The 24,529-nt window shown below is 45.3% G+C and overlaps 1 protein-coding gene across 2 annotated transcripts; it reads right to left on the bottom strand.

Moving 5' to 3' along the window:
• Positions 1-18,696: 18,696 nt before the first annotated feature.
• Positions 18,697-22,085, bottom strand: hyal1 (hyaluronidase 1). 2 transcript variants are annotated; one of them, XM_021569915.3, is made up of 4 exons: positions 21,635-22,085; positions 20,463-21,382; positions 20,246-20,335; positions 18,697-20,160 (listed from the first exon to the last, which is right to left on the bottom strand). In XM_021569915.3, exons 1-4 carry the CDS (start codon positions 21,636-21,638, stop codon positions 19,840-19,842), a joined length of 1,335 nt encoding a protein of 444 aa, XP_021425590.1. In that variant the 5' UTR covers positions 21,639-22,085; the 3' UTR covers positions 18,697-19,839. The 2 variants fall into 2 exon arrangements, with proteins under 2 accessions (XP_021425590.1, XP_021425591.1); XM_021569916.3 differs by having other exon boundaries at positions 20,538-21,382; positions 21,635-21,922.
• Positions 22,086-24,529: the final 2,444 nt, after the last annotated feature.

Genomic DNA, 24,529 nt, shown 5'->3' with positions numbered 1-24,529 from the left:
AAAATAGCCTCCAATATTCTACTCAGCAAAATTGGATGTAGTCTATCACAGTGCCATCAGTTTTGGCCCCATATACTACCCACCGCTGTGACCTGTATGCTCTCGTTGGCTGGCCCTCGCTTCATATTCATTGCAAAACCCACTGGCTCCAGGTCATATATAAATCTTTGCTAGGTAAAGCTCCGCCTTATCTCAGCTCACTGGTCACCATAGCAGCACACACCCGCAAGCACATGCTCCAGCAGGTATATTTAACTGGTCATCCCCAAAGCCAATTCTTCTTTTGACCACCTTTCCGTCCAATTCTCTGCTGCCAGTGACTGGAACAAATTGCAAAAATCACTGAAGCTGGAGTCTTATATCTCCCTCACTAACTTTAAGCACCAGCTGTCAGAGTAGCTTACCGATCATTGCACCTGTACACAGCCCATCTGTAAATAGCCCATCCAACTACCTCATCCCCATATTGTTATTTATTTTTTTGCTCCTTTGCACCAGTATCTCTACTTAACTTACACATTCATCTTCTGCACATCTATCACTCCAGTGTTTAATTGCTAAATTGTAATTATTTCACCACTATGACCTATTTATTGCCTTACCTCCCTAATCTTACTACTTTTACACACACTGTATATACATTTTTATTCTGTGTTATTGACTGTAAGTTTGTTTACTCCATGTGTAACTCTGTGTTGTTTGTGTCGCACTGCTTTGCTTTATCTTGGCCAGGTCGCAGTTGTAAATGAGAACTTGTTCTCATCTGGCCTACCTGGTTAAATAAAGGTGACTTTTTATATATATATGGGTTGTATTTACAATGGTGTTTGTTCTTCACTGGTTGCCCTTTTCTTGTGGCTACAGGTCACAAATATTGCTGCTGTGATGGCATACATATTTTATGTGGTATGTCACCCAGCAGATATGGGAATTTATCAAAATTGGGTTTATTTTCAAATTCTTTGTGGATCTGTGTAATCTGAGGGAAATATATGTCTCTAATATGGTCATACATTTGGCAGGAGGTTAGGAAGTGCAGCTCAGTTTCCATCTCATTTTGTGGGCAGTGTGCACATAGCCTGTCTTCTCTTGAGAGCCAGGTTTGCCTACGTCGGCCTTTCTCAATAGCAAGGCTATGCTCACTGAGTCTGTACATAGTGAAAGTTTTCGGGTCAGTATTCGGGTCAGTTTTTGGGTCAGTCACAGTGGTCAGGTATTCTGCGACTGTGTACTCTCTGTTCAGGGCCAAATAGCATTCTAGTTTGCTCTGTTTTTTTGTTAATTCTTTCCAATGTGTCAAGTATTTATCTTTTTGTTTTCTCATGATTTGGTTGGGTCTAATTGTGTTGCTGTCCTGGGGCTCTGTGGGGTCTGTTTGTGTTTGCAAACAGAGCCCCAGGACCAGCTTGCTTAGGGTACTCTCCTCCAGGTTCATCTCTCTGTAGGTGATGGCTTTGTTATGGAAAATGTGGGAATCGCTTCCTATTAGGTGGTTGTAGAATTTAACGTCTCTTTTCTGGATTTTGATCGTTAGAGCGGTCGGCCTAATTCTGCTCTGCATGCATTATTTTTTATTTTTTACGTTGCACACAGAGGATATTTTTGCAGAAGTCTGCATGCAGAGGGGCCCAGGTCTGGCAGAATCTGTGCAGAAGATCTAAATAATGTTGTAGGCCCTCCTTGGTTGGTGACAGAAACACCAGATCATCAGAAAACAGTAGACATTTGACTTCAGATTCTAGTAGGGTGAGGCCGGGTGCTGCAGTCTGTTCTAGTGCCCTCGCCAATTTGTTGATATATACAGTGCCTTGCGAAAGTATTTGAACCCTTGAACTTTGCGACCTTTTGCCACATTTCAGGCTTCAAACATAAAGATATAAAACTGTTTTTTTGTGAAGAATCAACAACAAGTGGGACACAATCATGAAGTGGAACGACTTTTATTGGATATTTCAAACTTTTTTAACAAATCGAAAACTGAAAAATTGGGCGTGCAAAATTATTCAGCCCCTTTACTTTTTTTACTTTACCTTTTCTCTTTCCAGACCAGTTGCTTCAGTCTGAATAAGTACCTACAGGGTCCGCTGGGCCGGTACCTGCTCAATGTCTCCACGGCAGCAGAGCTGTGCAGCCAGAGGCTGTGCGGTTCCCAAGGACGCTGCCTGCGCAGACACCCTGACACTAACGCCTACCTGCACCTCAGCCCCCTCACCCACAACATAGTCAGCCTGGAAAATGGCAAATTCAAGGTTCAAACTCTAGGTCAGCTTGGGGAAGAGGAGATAATGGGCTTTCAGAGAGAGTTTCAGTGCCAGTGCTATAGTGGCTACCAGGGAGAGGGTTGTGGCCAGAGAGACCCCCTACAACAGAGAGGTATCGCACCTTCAGTCATGGGGACATGGGTTCACTGTCTGCTCCTGCTACTCCTCACACTCCTGCTCTGACTGATTGCATACATACATAGTTCATACAGCTACATTTAAAATGATTTAATGTGTATTGGTATACACATGACATTATCTACACACTTCCACAAAATGCACAAACATTATATACATACACTGGGACAAATGCAAATGTATTCACTGGGGCCCAGGATGCTGTAAAGTTGGTGAATCTATGATTAGATGGTGGAACACTGTGGAACACGTACGTAGAGTTATGGTTGTTTGTGTGTTTTGATTTTCTTGATACATTGGAGGGCTCGCTGGAAATAACTTTGTTTACATTGCTCTCTCGCTCTTTCTCAGTCCCAACAATATATACAGTGCCTTGCGAAAGTATTCGGCCCCCTTGAACTTTGCGACCTTTTGCCACATTTCAGGCTGCAAACATAAAGATATAAAACTGTATTTTTTTGTGAAGAATCAACAACAAGTGGGACACAATCATGAAGTGGAACGACATTTATTGGATATTTCAAACTTTTTTAACAAATCAAAAACTGAAAAATTGGGCGTGCAAAATTATTCAGCCCCTTTACTTTCAGTGCAGCAAACTCTCTCCAGAAGTTCAGTGAGGATCTCTGAATGATCCAATGTTGACCTAAATGACTAATGATGATAAATACAATCCACCTGTGTGTAATCAAGTCTCCGTATAAATGCACCTGCACTGTGATAGTCTCAGAGGTCCGTTAAAAGCGCAGAGAGCATCATGAAGAACAAGGAACACACCAGGCAGGTCCGAGATACTGTTGTGAAGAAGTTTAAAGCCGGATTTGGATACAAAAAGATTTCCCAAGCTTTAAACATCCCAAGGAGCACTGTGCAAGCGATAATATTGAAATGGAAGGAGTATCAGACCACTGCAAATCTACCAAGACCTGGCCGTCCCTCTAAACTTTCAGCTCATACAAGGAGAAGACTGATCAGAGATGCAGCCAAGAGGCCCATGATCACTCTGGATGAACTGCAGAGATCTACAGCTGAGGTGGGAGACTCTGTCCATAGGACAACAATCAGTTGTATATTGCACAAATCTGGCCTTTATGGAAGAGTGGCAAGAAGAAAGCCATTTCTTAAAGATATCCATAAAAAGTGTCGTTTAAAGTTTGCCACAAGCCACCTGGGAGACACACCAAACATGTGGAAGAAGGTGCTCTGGTCAGATGAAACCAAAATCGAACTTTTTGGCAACAATGCAAGACGTTATGTTTGGCGTAAAAGCAACACAGCTCATCACCCTGAACACACCATCCCCACTGTCAAACATGGTGGTGGCAGCATCATGGTTTGGGCCTGCTTTTCTTCAGCAGGGACAGGGAAGATGGTTAAAATTGATGGGAAGATGGATGGAGCCAAATACAGGACCATTCTGGAAGAAAACCTGATGGAGTCTGCAAAAGACCTGAGACTGGGACGGAGATTTGTCTTCCAACAAGACAATGATCCAAAACATAAAGCAAAATCTACAATGGAATGGTTCAAAAATAAACATATCCAGGTGTTAGAATGGCCAAGTCAAAGTCCAGACCTGAATCCAATCGAGAATCTGTGGAAAGAACTGAAAACTGCTGTTCACAAATGCTCTCCATCCAACCTCACTGAGCTCGAGCTGTTTTGCAAGGAGGAATGGGAAAAAATTTCAGTCTCTCGATGTGCAAAACTGATAGAGACATACCCCAAGCGACTTACAGCTGTAATCGCAGCAAAAGGTGGCGCTACAAAGTATTAACTTAAGGGGGCTGAATAATTTTGCACGCCCAATTTTTAATTTTTTGATTTGTTAAAAAAGTTTGAAATATCCAATAAATGTCGTTCCACTTCATGATTGTGTCCCACTTGTTGTTGATTCTTCACAAAAAAATACAGTTTTATATCTTTATGTTTGAAGCCTGAAATGTGGCAAAAGGTCGCAAAGTTCAAGGGGGCCGAATACTTTCGCAAGGTACTGTATGTTAAAGAGGGGGGGGCTTAAGCTGCATCCCTGTCTCACCCCACGGCCCTGTGTGAAGAAATGTGTGTGTTTTTTGCCAATTTTAACTGCACACTTGTTTCTGTACATGTTTTTCCCCCAACACCACTTTCCATCAATTTGAATAGCAGACCCTCACGCCACATTGAGTCAAAGGCTTTTTTGAAATCAACAAAGCATGAGAAGACTTTGCCTTTGTTTTGGTTTGTTTGTTTGTCAATTAGGGTGTGCAGAGTGCTGTAATTTGGTAAAAGGCCAATTTGACATTTGCTCAGTACACTGTTTTCACTGAGTAAATGTACGAGTCTCTCTCTCTCTGTATCTCTCTCTCAGAGGATAAAAGATAGAAAAACATTGGATATTAATGGTGATAGAAACAGGGTGAGTCTGGAGAGCAGAAGGTTGAAAGGAGGTGAACAACTAATAATGAGGAGAGCAGAGCGAAAGAAAGTGGAGCATCAAGGCAAGAGAGAAGGGGAGAATAAAGAAAGTGGAGCATCAAGGGGAGAGAGAAGGGGAGAATAAAGAAAGTGGAGAATCAAGGGGAGAGAGAAGGGGAGAATAAAGAAAGTGGAGAATCGAGGCGAGAGAGAAGGGGAGAATAAAGAAAGTGGAGCATCGAGGCGAGAGAGAAGGGGAGAATAAAGAAAGTGGAGAATCGAGGCGAGAGAGAAGGGGAGAATAAAGAAAGTGGAGCATCGAGGCGAGAGAGAAGGGGAGAATAAAGAAAGTGGAGCATCGAGGCGAGAGAGAAGGGGAGAATAAAGAAAGTGGATCATCGAGGCGAGAGAGAAGGGGAGGATAAAGAGATGTTGAGAGAGATTTTGCGGGGTGATAGAGTTAGGGAGTTTCAAAATGAGAGGGGAAAAAGGAGAAGGGAGGTGCAGAAAAAGAGAGGGGAAAGAGCGGGTTGAAGGGTTAGGTGTGAAGTTGGGAGTCTATGTGACAGTATTAAAGCCACAGGAGCAGCAGAGGAAAGCTGTTAGTGGGAGCGCACCGTCTCTTAATCGATTGTGAACAGTGCTACAGAGCAGAACCAATCGCAAGGGCTCCCAGAGACTTCTCTGGGTTAGAGTACTTACACGCTGTCTGCTGCCCGATCAGAGAAAGTAGAGAAGGAGAAGAGAGTGAAAGAAACAGAGGCAGAAAAAACAAAGAGATGAAGAGAAAGTGAGAGAGGAGAGATAGAGGGAGAGGAGAGAAAGAGGGAGTTGGAGAAGATTCAGGTTCAGCTATTCTAATTGAGTGACCTTGACTTGAGATAGCTGGTTGGGCTTCTTAGCTCAGACTGTGTGTGTGTATGTGTGCGTGTGTGCGTGCATTCAGTCTGTTTGTGTGTGGTTTTTTGTTTAGTCGGCATTAGATTAGTCCAACTCAGAGATGTTGACCTCTAAGAAAGATCACGTCACACTGTCTAAAACAGAAATGGTCTATGTCCTTCAGAAAGTTCATGAAACTGAGTTTTAAACAAAAAAATAATAAGTTAAAGGAACGATCTGAAACCTATTGAGGCTATAATTGGTTTGACAACCAATATGCTACTCGTGACAAGCGGCCTGGCTAGCAGCCAGACAGACAGCTATCCAACAGACAGCTGCAGAGCAGCGCCATCAAAACAAAAGCCCAATCTCATCCTGACACATATCATTTGCATTCCTCCATCTGTCTCTTCTCTCTTTCATGCTACTTTCTGCACTGAATAACAATATAAACGTAACATGTAAAGCGTTGGTCCCATGTTTCATGAGCTGAAATAAAAGATCCCTAAAATGTTCCATACGCACAAAAAAAAACATATTTCTCTCAAATTTTCTGCACAAATTTGTTTAGTGAGCGCTTCGCAGTAAGATCTTTGAAATTGTTGCATGATACATTTTGATTTTTGTTCAGTATAGTTAAACCCAACATGGAGGTGGTTGTTCCTGACCGTGTAAAGTTGTGCTGCCTGCGACACTGGGGGGAGAAATCCCATTAGTCTTGCTTGACTGGGTTTACCTGTTAGAACCATCGCATAGTAATTAAGAGCGGGAAATAAATTATGGAGTGCCAGATTAAGACATCAGACTCTTGGTTGATATAAGGAGAGAAAGCAAAGCTAGAGAGAGAGACAGAGAGACAGAGAGAGAGAGATCTCCACAGGAGGATAGAAGAGGGGCTGAATATCCCCCACTGGCAATGTGATATTGTCGTCATTTTAGACAGGGTGTAGATGTCATCAAGTAATACCATGTGTTGGTATACTGTCACACACACTTAAATGAACATGATAGTGAATGTAGAAAGCAATAGAACCGCAGTAAGCCTACAGTACCATAATAAGCTCGCTCAGACAACTTGAGATGACACAGGATAAACCCTACCTCTTTGTATTAGTGTGCAGGGTGTTTTGCATGGAATGCCACGCTATGCCGATCCTTCCACAAGGATCTGAAGTGCCATAAAAAAGGGTCTAATCACAGCTTCAAGTGTGAGTGCGGTTCTGGTCAAGGGCATGCGGTCAATAAGCAGAACTGCCCCTTTAAACGGCAGTCGGTTGTCTAGGAAACAGGTACAGAAATCAGGGATTTGGAAGATGGCTGAGTAGAGCAGCCTGGGAGGCAGCATTATGCAGGGTTAGTGCTATCCGGGGTCCTCGAGACGTCCCTACCCGAAACTCTAGCCTTAACCTCTACCTTAATCATCTTACATGTCAACTTTAATGGGTGACGTTAGAGCTCCCGGATAGCAAGGACCCATTTAACAGCAGCCTCTTGAAACAACAGCAAGGAGACATAATGTCACACAGTCACACACAGGAGCCACAACATAACACTCTCTAGCAGAAACACTGCAGCAGTCATAACCAAATTAGACCGTTTTAGAGATGTTCATGGTCCACATGAGGATACTTCAGTGAATCAGCTGAGTTCTGTGAATTTCAAATGTTCAGTGGTATCTGTTGTTTTCAAGTTGTTGTGTAATATTGCATACTAGTGTGTTTAAAAATGTTTGATCTCTAAACATACATTGAAAGTCAAATCTCCACTGGAATTATGAGGATAACAGCTAAAACATATTTCTAGCACTTGATCAGGTACACTACCGTTCAGAAGTTTGGGGTCACTTAGAAATGTCCTTGTTTTTGAAAGAAAAGCAAATGCTTTGTCCATTAAAATAACATCAAATTGATCAGAAATACAGTGTGGACACTGTTAATGTTGTAAATGACTATTGTAGCTGGAAACGACTGATCTTTTATGGAATATCTAAATAGGCGTACAGAGGCCCAATCACTCCTGTGTTCCAATGGCATGTTTTGTTAGCTAATACAAGTTTATAATTTTAAAAGCGTTGGGGTGGGGTCGATGCCAGCTGCCCAGCATAGGGCAACCAGTCATCAGCCTCTATATTCTGTCTCTGTTCTCATTCAGTTAAGCATGTACTAACGCTTAGAAGAAGAGAAAGAATAGCCGACTGTGACCTGAAGCCCCATAGGACAGTGCTGTCCGTAGTAGGGTAGTGTTTGGCCCGGGGGCTTTCCTTGGCTCATCGAGCTCTAGCGACTCCTTGTGGCAGGGTACGGCGAAGAGCCAATGTTGTAATTCGGTGAGATAATGGGTCAATTTGGTGAGAACATGCCTGATCTTGGTAGCTAAGCAGGGTCAGGGCTGGTTGGTACTTGGATGGGAGACTGCCTGGAATACCAGGTGCTGTAATTTGTAAAAAAGAGGAAGATTATTTCATTGTTCAGTGCATAGAGGTTTTCGGAAGTGCTTAGAGGTTTTCGGAAGTGCTTAGAGGTTTTCGGAAGTGCTTTCATCGGTCTATGGTTGCAAATTTCTGTTAACTTTCCTAAAATTCCCAGATTTTCCAGAAATCCTGGTTAAAAGATTCCGGATTCAAGAGGTAAAAAGCAGAAAGACCTGATTCCTACCAGGATTTCTGGAAAACCAGGGTTTTTGGGAAAGTTACCGACATTTTACCGACACAGGAATCCTTTCCTGGAGGCCTTTATTTTGGCTGGCATCCATTCTGACCTTTCAACATGCTGACAAAGACAACATTTCAAAGTATTTACTGCATTGTCCACAATAAAAAAGAGACTCAATAACCATATATGAGCTCTAAACGTGTGAACTCTCAATGTTTACATTTTAGCAGGCGCTTTTATCCAGAGAGACTTAGAGTAGATTGTGGATATATTTTTCATACAGTTCTTCCATACTGGTCCCCCATGGGAATTGAACCCACAACGCTTACGTTGCAAATGCCATGCCCTTACCAACTGAGCCACACAAATGCCATGCCCTACCAACTGAGCCACACAAATGCCATGCCCTTACCAACTGAGCCACACAAATGCCATGCCCTACCAACTGAGCCACACAAATGCCATGCCCTACCAACTGAGCCACACAAATGCCATGCCCCTACCAACTGAGCCACACAAATGCCATGCCCTACCAACTGAGCCACACAAATGCCATGCCCTACCAACTGAGCCACACAAATGCCATGCCCTACCAACTGAGCCACACAAATGCCATGCCCTACCAACTGAGCCACACAAATGCCATGCCCTTACCAACTGAGCCACACAAATGCCATGCCCTACCAACTGAGCCACACAAATGCCATGCCCTTACCAACTGAGCCACACAAATGCCATGCCCTTACCAACTGAGCCACACAAATGCCATGCCCTACCAACTGAGCCACACAAATGCCATGCCCTTACCAACTGAGCCACACAAATGCCATGCCCTACCAACTGAGCCACACAAATGCCATGCCCTTACCAACTGAGCCACACAAATGCCATGCCCTTACCAACTGAGCCACACAAATGCCATGCCCTACCAACTGAGCCACACAAATGCCATGCCCTACCAACTGAGCCACACAAATGCCATGCCCTACCAACTGAGCCACACAAATGCCATGCCCTACCAACTGAGCCACACAAATGCCATGCCCTACCAACTGAGCCACACAAATGCCATGCCCTACCAACTGAGCCACACAAATGCCATGCCCTACCAACTGAGCCACACAAATGCCATGCCCTACCAACTGAGCCACACAAATGCCATGCCCTTACCAACTGAGCCACACAAATGCCATGCCCTACCAACTGAGCCACACAAATGCCATGCCCTTACCAACTGAGCCACACAAATGCCATGCCCTTACCAACTGAGCCACACAAATGCCATGCCCTTACCAACTGAGCCACACAAATGCCATGCCCTACCAACTGAGCCACACAAATGCCATGCCCTACCAACTGAGCCACACAAATGCCATGCCCTTACCAACTGAGCCACACAAATGCCATGCCCTACCAACTGAGCCACACAAATGCCATGCCCTACCAACTGAGCCACACAAATGCCATGCCCTTACCAACTGAGCCACACAAATGCCATGCCCTACCAACTGAGCCACACAAATGCCATGCACTACCAACTGAGCCACACAAATGCCATGCCCTACCAACTGAGCCACACAAATGCCATGCCCTACCAACTGAGCCACACAAATGCCATGCCCTACCAACTGAGCCACACAAATGCCATGCCCTACCAACTGAGCCACACAAATGCCATGCCCTACCAACTGAGCTACACAAATGCCATGCCCTACCAACTGAGCCACACAAATGCCATGCCCTACCAACTGAGCCACACAAATGCCATGCCCTACCAACTGAGCCACACAAATGCCATGCCCTACCAACTGAGCCACACAAATGCCATGCCCTACCAACTGAGCCACACAAATGCCATGCCCTACCAACTGAGCCACACAAATGCCATGCCCTACCAACTGAGCCACACAAATGCCATGCCCTACCAACTGAGCCACACAAATGCCATGCCCTACCAACTGAGCCACACAAATGCCATGCCCTACCAACTGAGCCACACAAATGCCATGCCCTACCAACTGAGCCACACAAATGCCATGCCCTACCAACTGAGCCACACAAATGCCATGCCCTACCAACTGAGCCACACAAATGCCATGCCCTACCAACTGAGCTACACAAATGCCATGCCCTACCAACTGAGCCACACAAATGCCATGCCCTTACCAACTGAGCTACACAAATGCCATGCCCTACCAACTGAGCCACACAAATGCCATGCCCTACAAACTGAGCCACACAAATGCCATGCCCTACCAACTGAGCTACACAAATGCCATGCCCTACCAACTGAGCCACACAAATGCCATGCCCTACCAACTGAGCTACACAAATGCCATGCCCTACCAACTGAGCTACACAAATGCCATGCCCTTACCAACTGAGCCACACAAATGCCATGCCCTACAAACTGAGCCACACAAATGCCATGCCCTACCAACTGAGCTACACAAATGCCATGCCCTACCAACTGAGCCACACAAATGCCATGCCCTACAAACTGAGCCACACAAATGCCATGCCTTACCAACTGAGCCACACAAATGCCCTGCCCTACAAACTGAGCCACACAAATGCCATGCCCTACCAACTGAGCTACACAAATGCCATGCCCTACAAACTGAGCCACACAAATGCCATGCCCTACCAACTGAGCTACACAAATGCCATGCCCTACCAACTGAGCCACACAAATGCCATGCCCTACCAACTGAGCCACACAAATGCCATGCCCTACCAACTGAGCCACACAAATGCCATGCCCTACCAACTGAGCCACACAAATGTGTAAGGTCACCATAAGATAACATGTTGAAGTATTGTAGGGTTTATTGGTATATGAAATATGAAGTGGTGAATACATCACACAGACATGACAAGCAACCAAAATGGCTGGGAAAATGCAAGTAGGGACCTCGCCCAGGCAGCACGACTGAGAGAGACTATCCACATGCAGTAAAATATTGAGAATATCAGCGCCCAGTTTCACCTGTTGAGTTACATTAACTACTACTGCCCCCTAGTGTGTAAAAGGGAGTGGACTGAGACGTATACCTGCATGAATGGTGTACCTCAAGGAAGAATATGGACAGAGAATCCCCCATCCTCCCCTTCCCTCCTCTATTCTCTCCATCCTCCATCCCTACTCCCCATCCTCCTCTAACCCTCCTCTATTCTCTCCATCCACCATCCCTACTCCATCCTCCATCCCTACTCCCCATCCTCCTCTAACCCTCCTCTATTCTCTCCATCCACCCTCCCTACTCCATCCTCCATCCCTACTCCCCATCCTCCTCTAACCCTCCTCTATTCTCTCCATCCACCATCCCTACTCCATCCTCCATCCCTACTCCCCATCCTCCTCTAACACTCATCTATTCTCTCCATCCACCAACCCTACTCCCATCCCTCCTCTATCCTCTCCATCCTCCATCCCTACTCCATCCACCATCCCTACTCCCCATCCTCCTCTATCCCCCTCTAACCCTCTTCTATTCTCTGCATCCACCATCCCTACTCCCCATCCTACTCTATCCTCCTCTAACCATCCTCTATTCTCTCCATCCACCATCCCTACTCCCCATCCTCCTCTATCCTCCTCTATTCTCTCCATCCACCTTCCCTCCTCCCCATCCTCCTCCATCATCCTCTATTCTCTCCATCCTCCATACCTATTTCCCATCCTCCTCCATCCCTCCTCTATTCTCTCCATCCTCCATCCCTACTCCCCACCCTCCTCCATCCTCCTCTAACCCTCCTATTCTCTCCATCCTCCATCCCTACTCCCATCCTCCTCTAACCCTCCTATTCTCTCCATCCTCCATCCCTACTCCCATCCTCCTCTAACCCTCCTATTCTCTCCATCCTCCATCCCTACTCCCATCCTCCTCTAACCCTCCTATTCTCTCCATCCTCCATCCCTACTCCCATCCCCCTCTATTCTCTCCATCCTCCATCCCTACTCCCATCCTCCTCCAACCCTCTATTCTCTCCATCCTCCATCCCTACTCCCCACCCTCCTACTCCAACCCTCTATTCTCTCCATCCTCCATCCCTACTCCCATCCTCCTCCATCCTCCTCTAACCCTCCTCTATTCTCTCCATCCTCCATCCCTACTCCATCCTCCATCCCTACTCTGTCCTCCTCCAACCCGCTATTCTCTACATCCTCTCCATCCTCCTCCAACCATCCTCTATTCTCTCCATCCTCCATCCCTACTCCATCCTCCATCCTTACTCCCATCCTCCTCCATCCTCCTCTAAACCTCCTCTATTCTCTCCATCCTCCATCCCTACTCCATTCTCCATCCCTACTCCGTCCTCCTCCAACCCTCCTCTATTCTCTCCATCCTCTCCATCCCTCTCCATCCTCCTCCAACCCTCCTCTATTCTCTCCATCCTCCATCCCTCGTCCTCTATCCCCACCATCTTCCCCCAGCCTGATGCTGTGTGTGGAGAGACGCAGATACACTGGGACAGATTAGATCCTTGTAACTTTACAGAGTGGTGTGTGGTGTGGACGGCCTGCCGTAGCGCTGGTGTTGCTGAACTGTGAAGGGGAGATAGCCCGCGGGCATGACTCCGACGGGGACCTTTCAAATCCAATCGCATCGCCGTGGTCCCCGTCCCAGCTCTGCCTCACTATCAGAGCAGATAACGTTCTCTAGTAAAGGTTACAAAATGTAACCGTGACATTTCTGTTGAGGCCGAACAACAGGCATTCCTGGGATTCCTGTACAAAGACTGAATTTATATAAGGATGTGTATTCATGTCTATAGTGTGTGGGTGAGTGGGAGGGGAGAGGTGGTGTGTGTGTGTTTAATTAAAGTGAATTACTGAGAAAAGTTTATTCTATGCTCAAAAAATGAATTTTTCTCTAAGAGTCATGTTTAGTGGGGCTTTGAGTTAATTAAAAGCACAAGGCAAGCTACATCTCCAAGAATTAAATAAAAAATATGATAAGAAGATGGACACAATTTGACTGAATTGTGGATTTAAAAAAATATGGGTATAGAAATATGCAAATTACATTATTCTAATCTCTCTCTCTCTCCCTGTCTCTCCCTGTCTCTCTCTCTCTCTCTCTTCCTCTCGTTGTCTCTCTGTCACTTCTTTAAAAGACATAGCAAAAGACACAGTTCTTTAAAAGACATAGCATACGTATTATAGGAGAGAGTAGAGATGTTACAGAACTGTTTGCTGTCTGTTGTAAACTTTGGTCAAATTTTTCTTAGACTAGGTTCTCAGGTCCCCAGGGCCTAGGCAAGGCCACTAAGTGTCAGGATGTAGTTCATTTGAAATCAGCTCCAAGCACGGTATGTGCTAAGGCCCTCCAACACATGGGATCGCTATTGCTCTATCTTCTGCTAACGCAACATTTGTCAGGTTGATATTAATGTTCAGAGACTGTTTGAAAAAGGAACACAAAACACTTGGCAATGGCAGCCATCGTGATTGGAAAGCGAGGTAGCTGCAGTGATCCCTTCCCTTTTACAATGGCAGCCATCGTGGTTGGAAAGCGAGGTAGCTGCAGTGATCCTTTCAACTTTTACAATGGCAGCCATCGTGGTTGGAAAGCGAGGTAGCTGCAGTGATCCCTTCCCTTTTACAATGGCAGCCATCGTGGTTGGAAAGCGAGGTAGCTGCAGTGATCCCTTCCCTTTTGCACTGGCAGTCATCGTGGTTGGAAAGCGAGGTAGCTGCAGTGATCCCTTCCCTTTTGCACTGGCAGTCATTGTGGTTGGAAAGCGAGGTAGCTGCAGTGATCCCTTCCCTTTTGCACTGGCAGCCATCGTGGTTGGAAAGCGAGGTAGCTGCAGTGATCCCTTCCCTTTTACAATGGCAGCCATCGTGGTTGGAAAGCGAGGTAGCTGCAGTGATCCCTTCCCTTTTACAATGGCAGCCATCGTGGTTGGAAAGCGAGGTAGCTGCAGTGATCCCTTCCCTTTTACAATGGCAGTCATCGTGGTTGGAAAGCGAGGTAGCTGCAGTGATCCCTTCCCTTTTACACTGGCAGTCATCGTGGTTGGAAAGCGAGGTAGCTGCAGTGATCCCTTCCCTTTTACACTGGCAGTCATCGTGGTTGGAAAGCGAGGTAGCTGCAGTGATCCCTTCCCTTTTACACTGGCAGCCATCGTGGTTGGAAAGCGAGGTAGCTGCAGTGATCCCTTCCCTTTTGCACTGGCAGCCATCGTGGTTGGAAAGCGAGGTAGCTGCAGTGATCCCTTCCCTTTTACAATGGCAATCATCGTGGTTGGAAAGCGAGGTAGCTGCAGTGATCCCTTCCCTTTTACACTGGCAGCCATCGTGGTTGGAAAGCGAGGTAGCTGCAGTGATCCCTTCCCTTTTACAATGGCAGTCATCGTGGTTGGAAAGCGAGGTAGCTGCAGTGATCCCTTCCCTTTTGCACTGGCAGTCATCGTGGTTGGAAAGCGAGGTAGCTGCAGTGATCCCTTCCCTTTTACAATGGCAGTCATCGTTGTTCGAAAGCGAGGTAGCTGCAGTGATCCCTTCCCTTTTACAATGGCAGCCATCGTGGTTGGAAAGCGAGGTAGCTGCAGTGATCCCTTCCCTTTTACACTGGCAGCCATCGTGGTTGGAAAGCGAGGTAGCTGCAGTGATCCCTTCCCTTTTACAATGGCAGCCATCGTGGTTGGAAAGCGAGGTAGCTGCAGTGATCCCTTCCCTTTTACACTGGCAGCCATCGTGGTTGGAAAGCGAGGTAGCTGCAGTGATCCCTTCCCTTTTACACTGGCAGCCATCGTGGTTGGAAAGCGAGGTAGCTGCAGTGATCCCTTCCCTTTTACACTGGCAGCCATCGTGGTTGGAAAGCGAGGTAGCTGCAGTGATCCCTTCCCTTTTGCACTGGCAGCCATCGTGGTTGGAAAGCGAGGTAGCTGCAGTGATCCCTTCAACTTTTGCAATGGCAGCCATCTTACAGTCGTTTACATATGATTGTGTGCATACAATTGTATGAGATGAGTGGTATTTTAAGGTGTCACTAGAGACTGATGATAAGATATTTTCTTCCTATTTTGTAGCAAATTACATGTAGTTATTCTTATTCTTCACTGGTTCCCATCTACAATCCAATCAGCATTTCCCCACTGTGAGGTGACCAGCATGTCAGTTTTCTCCTTCATTGTGCCACTACCGAGAGCCTCCTCTCATAACAAAAGCATCTCTCTTCGGAGATCCACTTCATTACCCAGACTAATATGGAGAAAACATTTTATTCAAATGAGTTTAGATCAAAATTCAGTAAAATGAAAATTCTGAAATGGATTATCTGCTTACAAAAATAAATCACATTTAAATGAATTACATAATAAATTACTTATCTGAAAAGTGCAAGTTTCCCTCATTGGCTGAAGGTCCATGGGGTTAACCTTGGTGTGTGTGTGTTTGTGTGTGGTGGTGTTCACCGAGCTCTAATGGGGTCTGGCAGGGGTGGAGGGGTTGAGAACAGAGCTGCTCATCGGTGGAGAAGTCACATGTGACAGTCTGTCAGGTCACCTCTCATCAGGACACATACTGCAGAGACAGCAAATCTTCAACTCACACGCACACACACACACACACTCACATACACAGGTAGGCGCACAAACCCATGTGCACACACCTGCACGCGCAGAGATACACACTCCTCTCATGTCATACCCCTGAGAGAGAGTTTATACAAGGTTATTCATTTATCTTCCATGAATAAAGAAAGTGAATATCTTGAAACAGTCTGCATTCAGGCATTGCGTTGATATGACATGCACAACAGCCAGATAGAGTCTGTCTGCCACTCAGAGGGAGAAATGGCCATTCAGTGAAGTGAGTGCAATCAGAGCCCCATCTCAGAGAAATAGGACATTGTGACCTCTATCACCACGCCCCCCCCCCCCCCCCCTCTCTCTCTCTCTATGTCCTGATGTCATTTTCTTACATTTGATGGATATATTATTATTGAAGTGTCAGAGAACATTTTGTGTGACAGTCTGCACAAACACCTCAGCCTCCATCAAGCATCTGTTGTGTCCGTGTACCTAGAAACAGGAGAGCTCATGAGTTTTATTTCTGTGAAACGGTCACAAAGAGTGCATTGGCCTTCTGTGCTACTGTGTAAATATACAGTACCAGTCAAAAGTTTGGACACATCTACTCATTCAAGGGTTTTTCTTTATTTTTAATATTTTTCTACATTGTAGAATAATAGTGAAGACATCAAAACTATGAAATAACACATATGGAATCATGTAGTAACAACAAAAGTGTAATTACATGTAGGTGTGATGGTACGGGGGTACTTTGCTGGTGACACTGTCAGTGATTTATTTAGAATGCAAGGCACACTTACCCACCATGTCTACCACAGCATTCTGCAGCGATATGCCATCCCATCTGGTTTGTGCTTAGTGGGACTATCGTTTGTTTTTCAACAGGACAATGACCCAACACACCTCCAGGCTGTGTAAGGGCTATTTGACCAATAAGGAGAGTGATGGAGTGCTGCATCAGATGACCTGGCCTCCACAATCACCCATCCTCAACCCAAATGAGATAGTTTGGGATGAGTTGGACCGCAGAGTGAAGGAAAAGCAGCCAACAAGTGCTCAGCATAGGTGGGAACTCCTTCAAGACTGTTGGAAAAGCATTCCAGGTGAAGCTGGTTGAGAGAAGGCAAATGTCATCAAGGCAAAGGGTGGCTACTTTGAATAATCTCAAATATAAAATATATTTTGATTTGTTTAACACTTTTTTGGTTACTACATCATTCCATATGTGTTATTTTCTAGTTTTCTTCACAATGTAGAAAATAGTAAAAATAAAGAAAAACCCTGAAATGAGTAGGTGTGTCAACTTTTGACTGGTACTGTAATTTTGGAAGACATTAGTCAAATATATTCAGAGCCAGTGTGGTCACAGTTGGTATACAACCACATCAAACAGGTTCTGATTTCATTGTACTGTGTACCATGTGTATCCTGTGCATATGACAAATAAACTTGACTTGATTCCCACTCCCCTACCACAGTGAAAAATCAATGAACAAAAACATAGACTTGCTCACACATATAAGGGACAACACATCCTTACACAGATACAGAAGAACATCAGACCTCTATGAAGCCTGATCAGTCTTGACTCTTTTGAAGGACACTGACAGAGAGTGTGACGAACCACTTATTATACCAAGAGCCACCGAGACAATCTCTAGACCGAGCGGCAGGGGAGGGGAGGGGGAGGCGTGACCACAGAGGGGTGACAGAGCGAGACACCAAAATGAACAAATGTGGAGATTAGAGGATAGAGAGATGGAGAGTGAGGGCCCAGCTCACTGGAACTGACAGACAGGGGTTAGTTAGTGGGAGAGAGGGCCAATTGTTTGGAGAGTTGTGTTTCTAGCAGGAGCCAGATAACGCTCACAGTGGCCTCTCATTATAGCTGATCTACCTGAAGGCTACAGGTCAGCTCTATTCAGTATTGGAGTATGGGAAAAGGAGAAAATATAACAGCTACAGTTGCATTCAAATTGTTATTATGACTGTTGTAACATTAAGATGTTCTCATCTTTTTACTTATCATTGCGTAATTACACAATGTCATGTGTAATTCAAGTCAATGCAGGCCAAAACCACAGTTTTGATGATTCTAAAAGGCTCCTATATATTCCTAGTTTCCATATATGGGAATAATAGTGTGTGGAAACAGCAGCCTTTGATTATCTTTCTCATTTCCCCCCCAATCCAATCTGCTGTGATAAAGAGGGAAGTGGGAAAGAGCAAGCCCATCCTCCAGGGAGAAAGCCAAATTACAGCCAACCACACCACATTGAAACAGCAGCTATCAGAAGAGAAAGGGTCTTACATGCTGCGTGAAAATCAATCAAGGGCATCAGGGTCACCACATGTTCCTAAGAAGACACCGAGACAGTGTCTGTCAGTGTCTGTTAGTTCAATAATGTGGATAAGCACTCATATTTTGAGCTCTTCAAAACTGAGGCATGAAATTATCCATACATTTTTGTGGGCCAATTATCTTTTGCAAAGAGCCACTTAATCCACTCTGAGCTGTGGTGACCAGTAGTAGCTACATATAAAGCCTTGGGTAAGCTCTTGTTTCAGTTTAATTATTACATACCACCACCTGGTGGTCACAGACCTGCAGTAGGAAACCCAGGGAATCCTGTCAGAGCTCAGCATGCTGCTCCTCTGCTAACAGCTCACACACAAGTATAGAAATAACCATGTTCTTTCTAAATGAGAGTGTGGGTACAAGGCATCCATAATAAGTCCACTGTGGTGTGAGGTTGGGATATCACATGCAGCTGTGCTAAAATGGTTGAAGCCCACTTCCTATTGTGATTTTTTTAGTACAGATATGCCAGTGAAATCATTTATTGAATGTAAAATTCAAAAACATTTCAGTTGAAGTATCTGGTAGACAATACATTCACCCATACAGTATCAATCATGAGTACATTACATCACATTTCTAATGAGTCACATATGCGCCCACGGGGTTCTAGTCCATTTCTGAGTACATTTGTGGTGCTCAAGAATCACTTTGCCATTAGCTAACAGCTGAAACTGTCAAGCACCACTCCAGTTGGTGTGGATCTCCTTAGCTCTAATAGCTTTAAAAACTTAAAAGTCCCGAAATGAAGCATTATTTTAAAGCTAGAATCCTTAGTTGCTACATCCATTGTTGGACTAATGAATGATATATACCCATTGATTCTTGAAGAATATAACGTGTAAATGCATCGTGAGCTTAGCTCAACTCGCATACCCCATCAGAACTCAAAATATGTTGTTTTACTCCAATGTTGGTAAACAGTGTAAACACTGTATAGCATCAAAAACATGGTTAAAACTATCATTTTGATTTTATGGATGGTCAGTCCGTGCATCCATAGCTCTGTCTATAAATTTGAGAATGGTTACACTTCTAAAAGGCCCATCCCTCAGCTTAATACCGAAACAGAGGCGGAATGACCCCTTTGTTATTGTTTCAACTAAGGATTCAAGCTTAACCACTGATTTTCTGTGACGTGTTTGAAACCAATAGGAATAATCCCAGGTCATAAACTGTAATTTAACAAGATTACATTTCTACTTTTGTAAAATGTCTGGAAACTATTTTCTAAAGAGACATGTGCTTAAATGTCAATGTCAACTATGGTTTATTCCTAGCTTTCTCAGTGATCTACAAATAAACTATTCATAATATCATATCACTTCATCCCTCACTAGTAAACTCATCCAACTGGTAACATGTAACCCACCTATTTGGAGTGGTCAGAGGCAGATTGGTGTTGAGCAGGGGGAGTCTGAATGAGGGTCACGAATGCAACAACGCTGGGTATAATTGTTATACTTCTATACTCTATTGGCTCAGGACTGGGTATAATGTGTCCCATAAGAGTGAGTACAGTAATCAGAGTGGGCTAACGTAATGTAATGTAGAGTAACGTAATGTAACCGATGCTCCTTTAAACACAAGGGGATTGTCTCGATCAGAATTACAGGGGCTTGGAGCAGTGTTTACCTCCCCAGCCAGGATAGCATTGGCACTGGAAGTGGGTCTGTATGTACACAGCCTCACGTGGCTTCAGTTGGCCCAGCACCCTGTAGCGTTGCCCTCCCTCTGGCCTCTTCTCAGGCACCACAGTCCAGGCACTGGGGTCCAGGTGGAGGTAGGCACGGGAGACTTTGTCTTTCCTCTGGCATCGGCCCTGAGAGGAGCACACCGTCCTGCTACACAGAGTAGCTGCTGTGGTCACATTCACCAAGTAACGGCCCAGGGTTTCATCCAGGTAGTCTTTGATTGCCTCACAATTCGCCTGGAAAACAGGAAATGACAAATAATCATTATTTGTGTGTGTTTGCATATGCAGGTAATGGACCAAATTGGAAGTTGTAATGTACCTTAGATTTGGAGTAGGCATTGTCTCCCCACAGTACGATCCCTGCAGATCCTAAAGCAGCACTCTCTCCAATCGTGTGGACAAGGACCTCCTAACAAAGTAGCAATCAGGGGTCAGTATGTATCACGTACCATAACAGTCTTAGACTCATACTATTGCACTGATAGACAATAGGGATTGGCAGTACAGAACAGCATACTGAACAAGGGGGTACCTGCCTGAGAGAGGAACTCCAGAGAGTAAGTGTAGACAATGCGGGCGTACGGAAACACAGGGGGGACCATGGGGGTTACCTGCGCGCCCACTCTCATGGCTTCCATGACACGGTGGTGTGTGTAGAGGAGGATGCCGTTGCCAAGACCACGCATCCCAAGATCCAGGTAGATATCTGGGTAGAGGGCAGAGGAGACGTTCCACAGCCAGAACAGATCATCATTCCTCTTCAACTCTATCTGAGGACACTCCCCTGTGTAGTTATATGTTGTGTTTTTGTAGTAGTTATAGCAGGAGGGGAAGCCATAAAAGCCCCACATCCCCTTGGGTCTCTCCTGCTCCCCCAACCTTAGGGTGCCCTCCATGAACGCCCGTGCTGCATCCTCAAACTCCTTGCGGGCCACCACCTCCACCTGAGCAGGGCTCCAGTCTGGGTGCTTGGACCTCACTAGGGCCCTGGACCCCTCCCAGTAAACCTTCATGCCTTCCCAGTTGCGCTCCCAGAGTGGTCTCCAGCTCTCCCAGTCCACCACAGCCAGCCCTTGGAAGTCTCTGTCAGGCATGTAGGTCCGGAGGTCCTCAGAGGTAGCCCTCAGGTGCTCCAGCAGGCTGGAATTCTGTGGCACCCCGCCGTTAACTGCCTCTCCTTGGTTGTATCTTGGGTACAGACCCAGTTTAGTATTGTAGAAGATGGTGATGTTGTCACCCATGAAGCTCTGGTTCTGATTGCTCACTATGTTGAACACTCCCAGGTCCAGATCCACCCCATAGCGGCTCTTACACTGGGCTGTAGGGGCATTCCACACAGTGAGGAAGGGCAGCTGGGACAGTGTGGGGAGTGCTCCTGCTTCATGCTCACTGCTAAGAACAATACTGGCCACATTCACACAAAGAATCAGCGCCCCAGGGAAAATACACTTTATACCTGCAGAGAGAAAACACAACTTTTATACCATATTTTGCCAAATTGAAATAAAAGCAGTGTGCCTGAGTGACACAGTCAGTACATACTGATTCAAGTTCTACAGTCTGCTATTTTACTGTGAGGAAGTAAGTCACATGACTTGGAGTGTGCTAAGGGAATCTAATGAGGGAATCTAATGAAAATATGCGCTGCATACACATTACTTAGCTAAGTCAAAATCACACAATAACAGCTCCTTATTAGTCTACTTACCCATATCATCGGTTTCGTGGGCAAATAGTTGGTTTATACAAGTCAACTGACTATAGAGAAAAGTGTATGCTATCGCATGATCTGCTGATAGCCAACTTCTCTTTTCAAAGTAAGAAAGAGGAAGGAAAACGGTCTGGAGAAACAAGTAGGTGCGCTGGATTTAGGTCGTCCGCTATGCCTGGGGTTCGGACTTTGTTCTTTTTATTGCACAAAGTGCAAATTCGGATCACCATTTGTGCCACGCGAACTAAATGCAGTGCATCTTGAAAAACCAGAGATTTTCCAAGCACCAATCAAAAGAGGACGAGGCAGAACGTTTTCTCATACAGTCGACATTCGTTAAAGATACATGAACAAATGTATTTCGCTCTGAATCACCTTTGTGAATCGAATTGCGAGTTTGAAATATCAAGCCAATGTATGCTTAGTTTACTGTAGCCCAGTGGTTTTCAACCTGTGGTCCGCGGGGGTGCTGCAGGTGGTTTGCGAAATTGTTTAGATTAATTTTTTAATATATATTTTTTCTTCCAGACATAATAACAGTTGGGAGTATTAATGGTATTATAAGCAATTTCACGATGCAAATGGTTTATAATAATAATAATTACTATTATTATTATAAACAATTATTATTATTATTATAAACAATTATAATTATTATAGTTTATAATAGTTTATAATATTATAATAATTATTATTATATTATTATGTGCTACATTTACTGCTAAAAATTGATAACATTTGACCACCAAAATATTTTTTGTTTAGCAAATTCTGCGACTCCACCAATGGTGGTCCTCGAGAGCTTTTTACAGTGATTTGGTGGTCCCCGGAACAGGACAGGTTGGGAACCACTATAGCCCATTCATCTCGTGAAAATAGTGTATTATATAAATGAGTATTACTCTCAGAATGGGCCTACAGAATGCACTGTCTTTACTATTTTTATTTAACCTTTATTTAACTAAGCAAGTCAGTTAAGAACAAATTCTTATTTACAATGATGGCCTATCCCGGCCAAACCCGGACGATGCTAGACCAATTGTGTGCCGCCCTATGGGACTCCAAATCACAGCCGGATGTGATGCAGGCTGGATTCGAACCAGTGCCTTAGACCGCTGCACCACTCTGGATAATTAATTAATGAATTAGATAATTAAAATAAACAGGCTCTGTGCATTAACATTTTAACAGACCTGGCTATCTGCAATGTGTCTAAACACACAGGCCTATAAAACTTCAGGATCTGTTGCTGAAGACTTCAAAGGAACCAAAATAATTTTGGCTAGAGGAAACCTATAATTATGGTAGAGGAGGGCTGTTAAATCAAATATGGTGTTGTGGCCTAGGCTACAGTAAGGCAATGCTTCAGACAAAGTTTTATTTGACCCCAAAATCGGGAGGGTAGCCTATTACCCACTAATTTGGATGTAAAAAAAAAAAACTTTTTTAAAAGATATATAGATCAGTGGAGAATTGCCCTCAGAATTCTATAAACATGCAGGGTCTTTCCATAATGTTAGGTCATGTGTCAGCTTCCTGGAAACGTGTATTGCTGAAAAGAACATTTGGCTGGCAGCACCAGACAATTATAGGGGGGAAGGGGTTGTGCCAGACAAATCCAATCTCAAAAGTAGCCTGTATTTAAGGTCTAGGCCAGGGGTATCCAACTCTTACCCTACGAGGTCCGGAGCCTGCTGGTTTTCTGTTCTGCCTGATAATTAATTGCACACACCTGGTGTCCCAGGTCTAAATCAGTCCCTGATTAGAGAGTAACAATGAAAAAAATGCAGTGGAACTGGTATCGAGGTCCAGAGTTGAGTTTGAAGGGTCTAGGCCTATAGCCCATATGTGTACATTGTGATTTTTGGATCCACCAGAAACAAAGCAGAGAGAGTGACCAGAGAGACCAGAGAGAGTGACCAGAGAGACCAGAGAGACCAGAGAGACCAGAGAGAGTGACCAGAGAGACCAGAGAGACCAGAGAGACCAGAGAGAGAGACCAGAGAGAGTGACCAGAGAGACCAGAGAGACCAGAGAGACCAGAGAGAGTGACCAGAGAGAGTGACCAGAGAGAGTGACCAGAGAGAGTGACCAGAGAGAGTGACCAGAGAGACCAGAGAGAGTGACCAGAGAGAGTGACCAGAGAGACCAGAGAGAGTGACCAGAGAGACCAGAGAGACCAGAGAGAGTGACCAGAGAGACCAGAGAGACCAGAGAGACCAGAGAGAGTGACCAGAGAGACCAGAGAGACCAGAGAGACCAGAGAGAGTGACCAGAGAGAGTGACCAGAGAGACCAGAGAGACCAGAGAGACCAGAGAGAGTGACCAGAGAGACCAGAGAGACCAGAGAGACCAGAGAGAGTGACCAGAGAGACCAGAGAGACCAGAGAGAGTGACCAGAGAGACCAGAGAGAGTGACCAGAGAGACCAGAGAGAGTGACCAGAGAGAGTGACCAGAGAGAGTGACCAGAGAGACCAGAGAGAGTGACCAGAGAGACCAGAGAGACCAGAGAGAGTGACCAGAGAGACCAGAGAGACCAGAGAGAGTGACCAGAGAGACCAGAGAGACCAGAGAGAGTGACCAGAGAGACCAGAGAGAGTGACCAGAGAGACCAGAGAGACCAGAGAGACCAGAGAGAGTGACCAGAGAGACCAGAGAGACCAGGGAGACCAGAGAGAGTGACCAGAGAGACCAGAGAGAGTGACCAGAGAGAGTGACCAGAGAGACCAGAGAGACCAGAGAGACCAGAGAGAGTGACCAGAGAGACCAGAGAGAGTGACCAGAGAGACCAGAGAGACCAGAGAGACCAGAGAGAGTGACCAGAGAGACCAGAGAGACCAGAGAGAGTGACCAGAGAGACCAGAGAGAGTGACCAGAGAGACCAGAGAGAC

This window comes from Oncorhynchus mykiss, chromosome 17, assembly GCF_057628025.1.
Source record: "Oncorhynchus mykiss isolate SJ-2025 chromosome 17, ASM5762802v1, whole genome shotgun sequence".
NCBI lineage: Eukaryota > Metazoa > Chordata > Actinopteri > Salmoniformes > Salmonidae > Oncorhynchus > Oncorhynchus mykiss.
Note: the sequence above shows the minus strand (reverse complement) of the source record. Positions and strands in the feature narration are given on the sequence as shown.

Coding starts and splice junctions, on each gene's coding strand:
- hyal1 (XM_021569915.3), bottom strand. Junction 20,336..20,462: donor CTCTGGAGTTCCTCTCTCAG/GCAGGTACCCCC, acceptor CTACTTTGTTAG/GAGGTCCTTGTCCACACGAT. Junction 20,161..20,245: donor ATGCCTACTCCAAATCTAAG/GTACATTACAAC, acceptor CCTGTTTTCCAG/GCGAATTGTGAGGCAATCAA.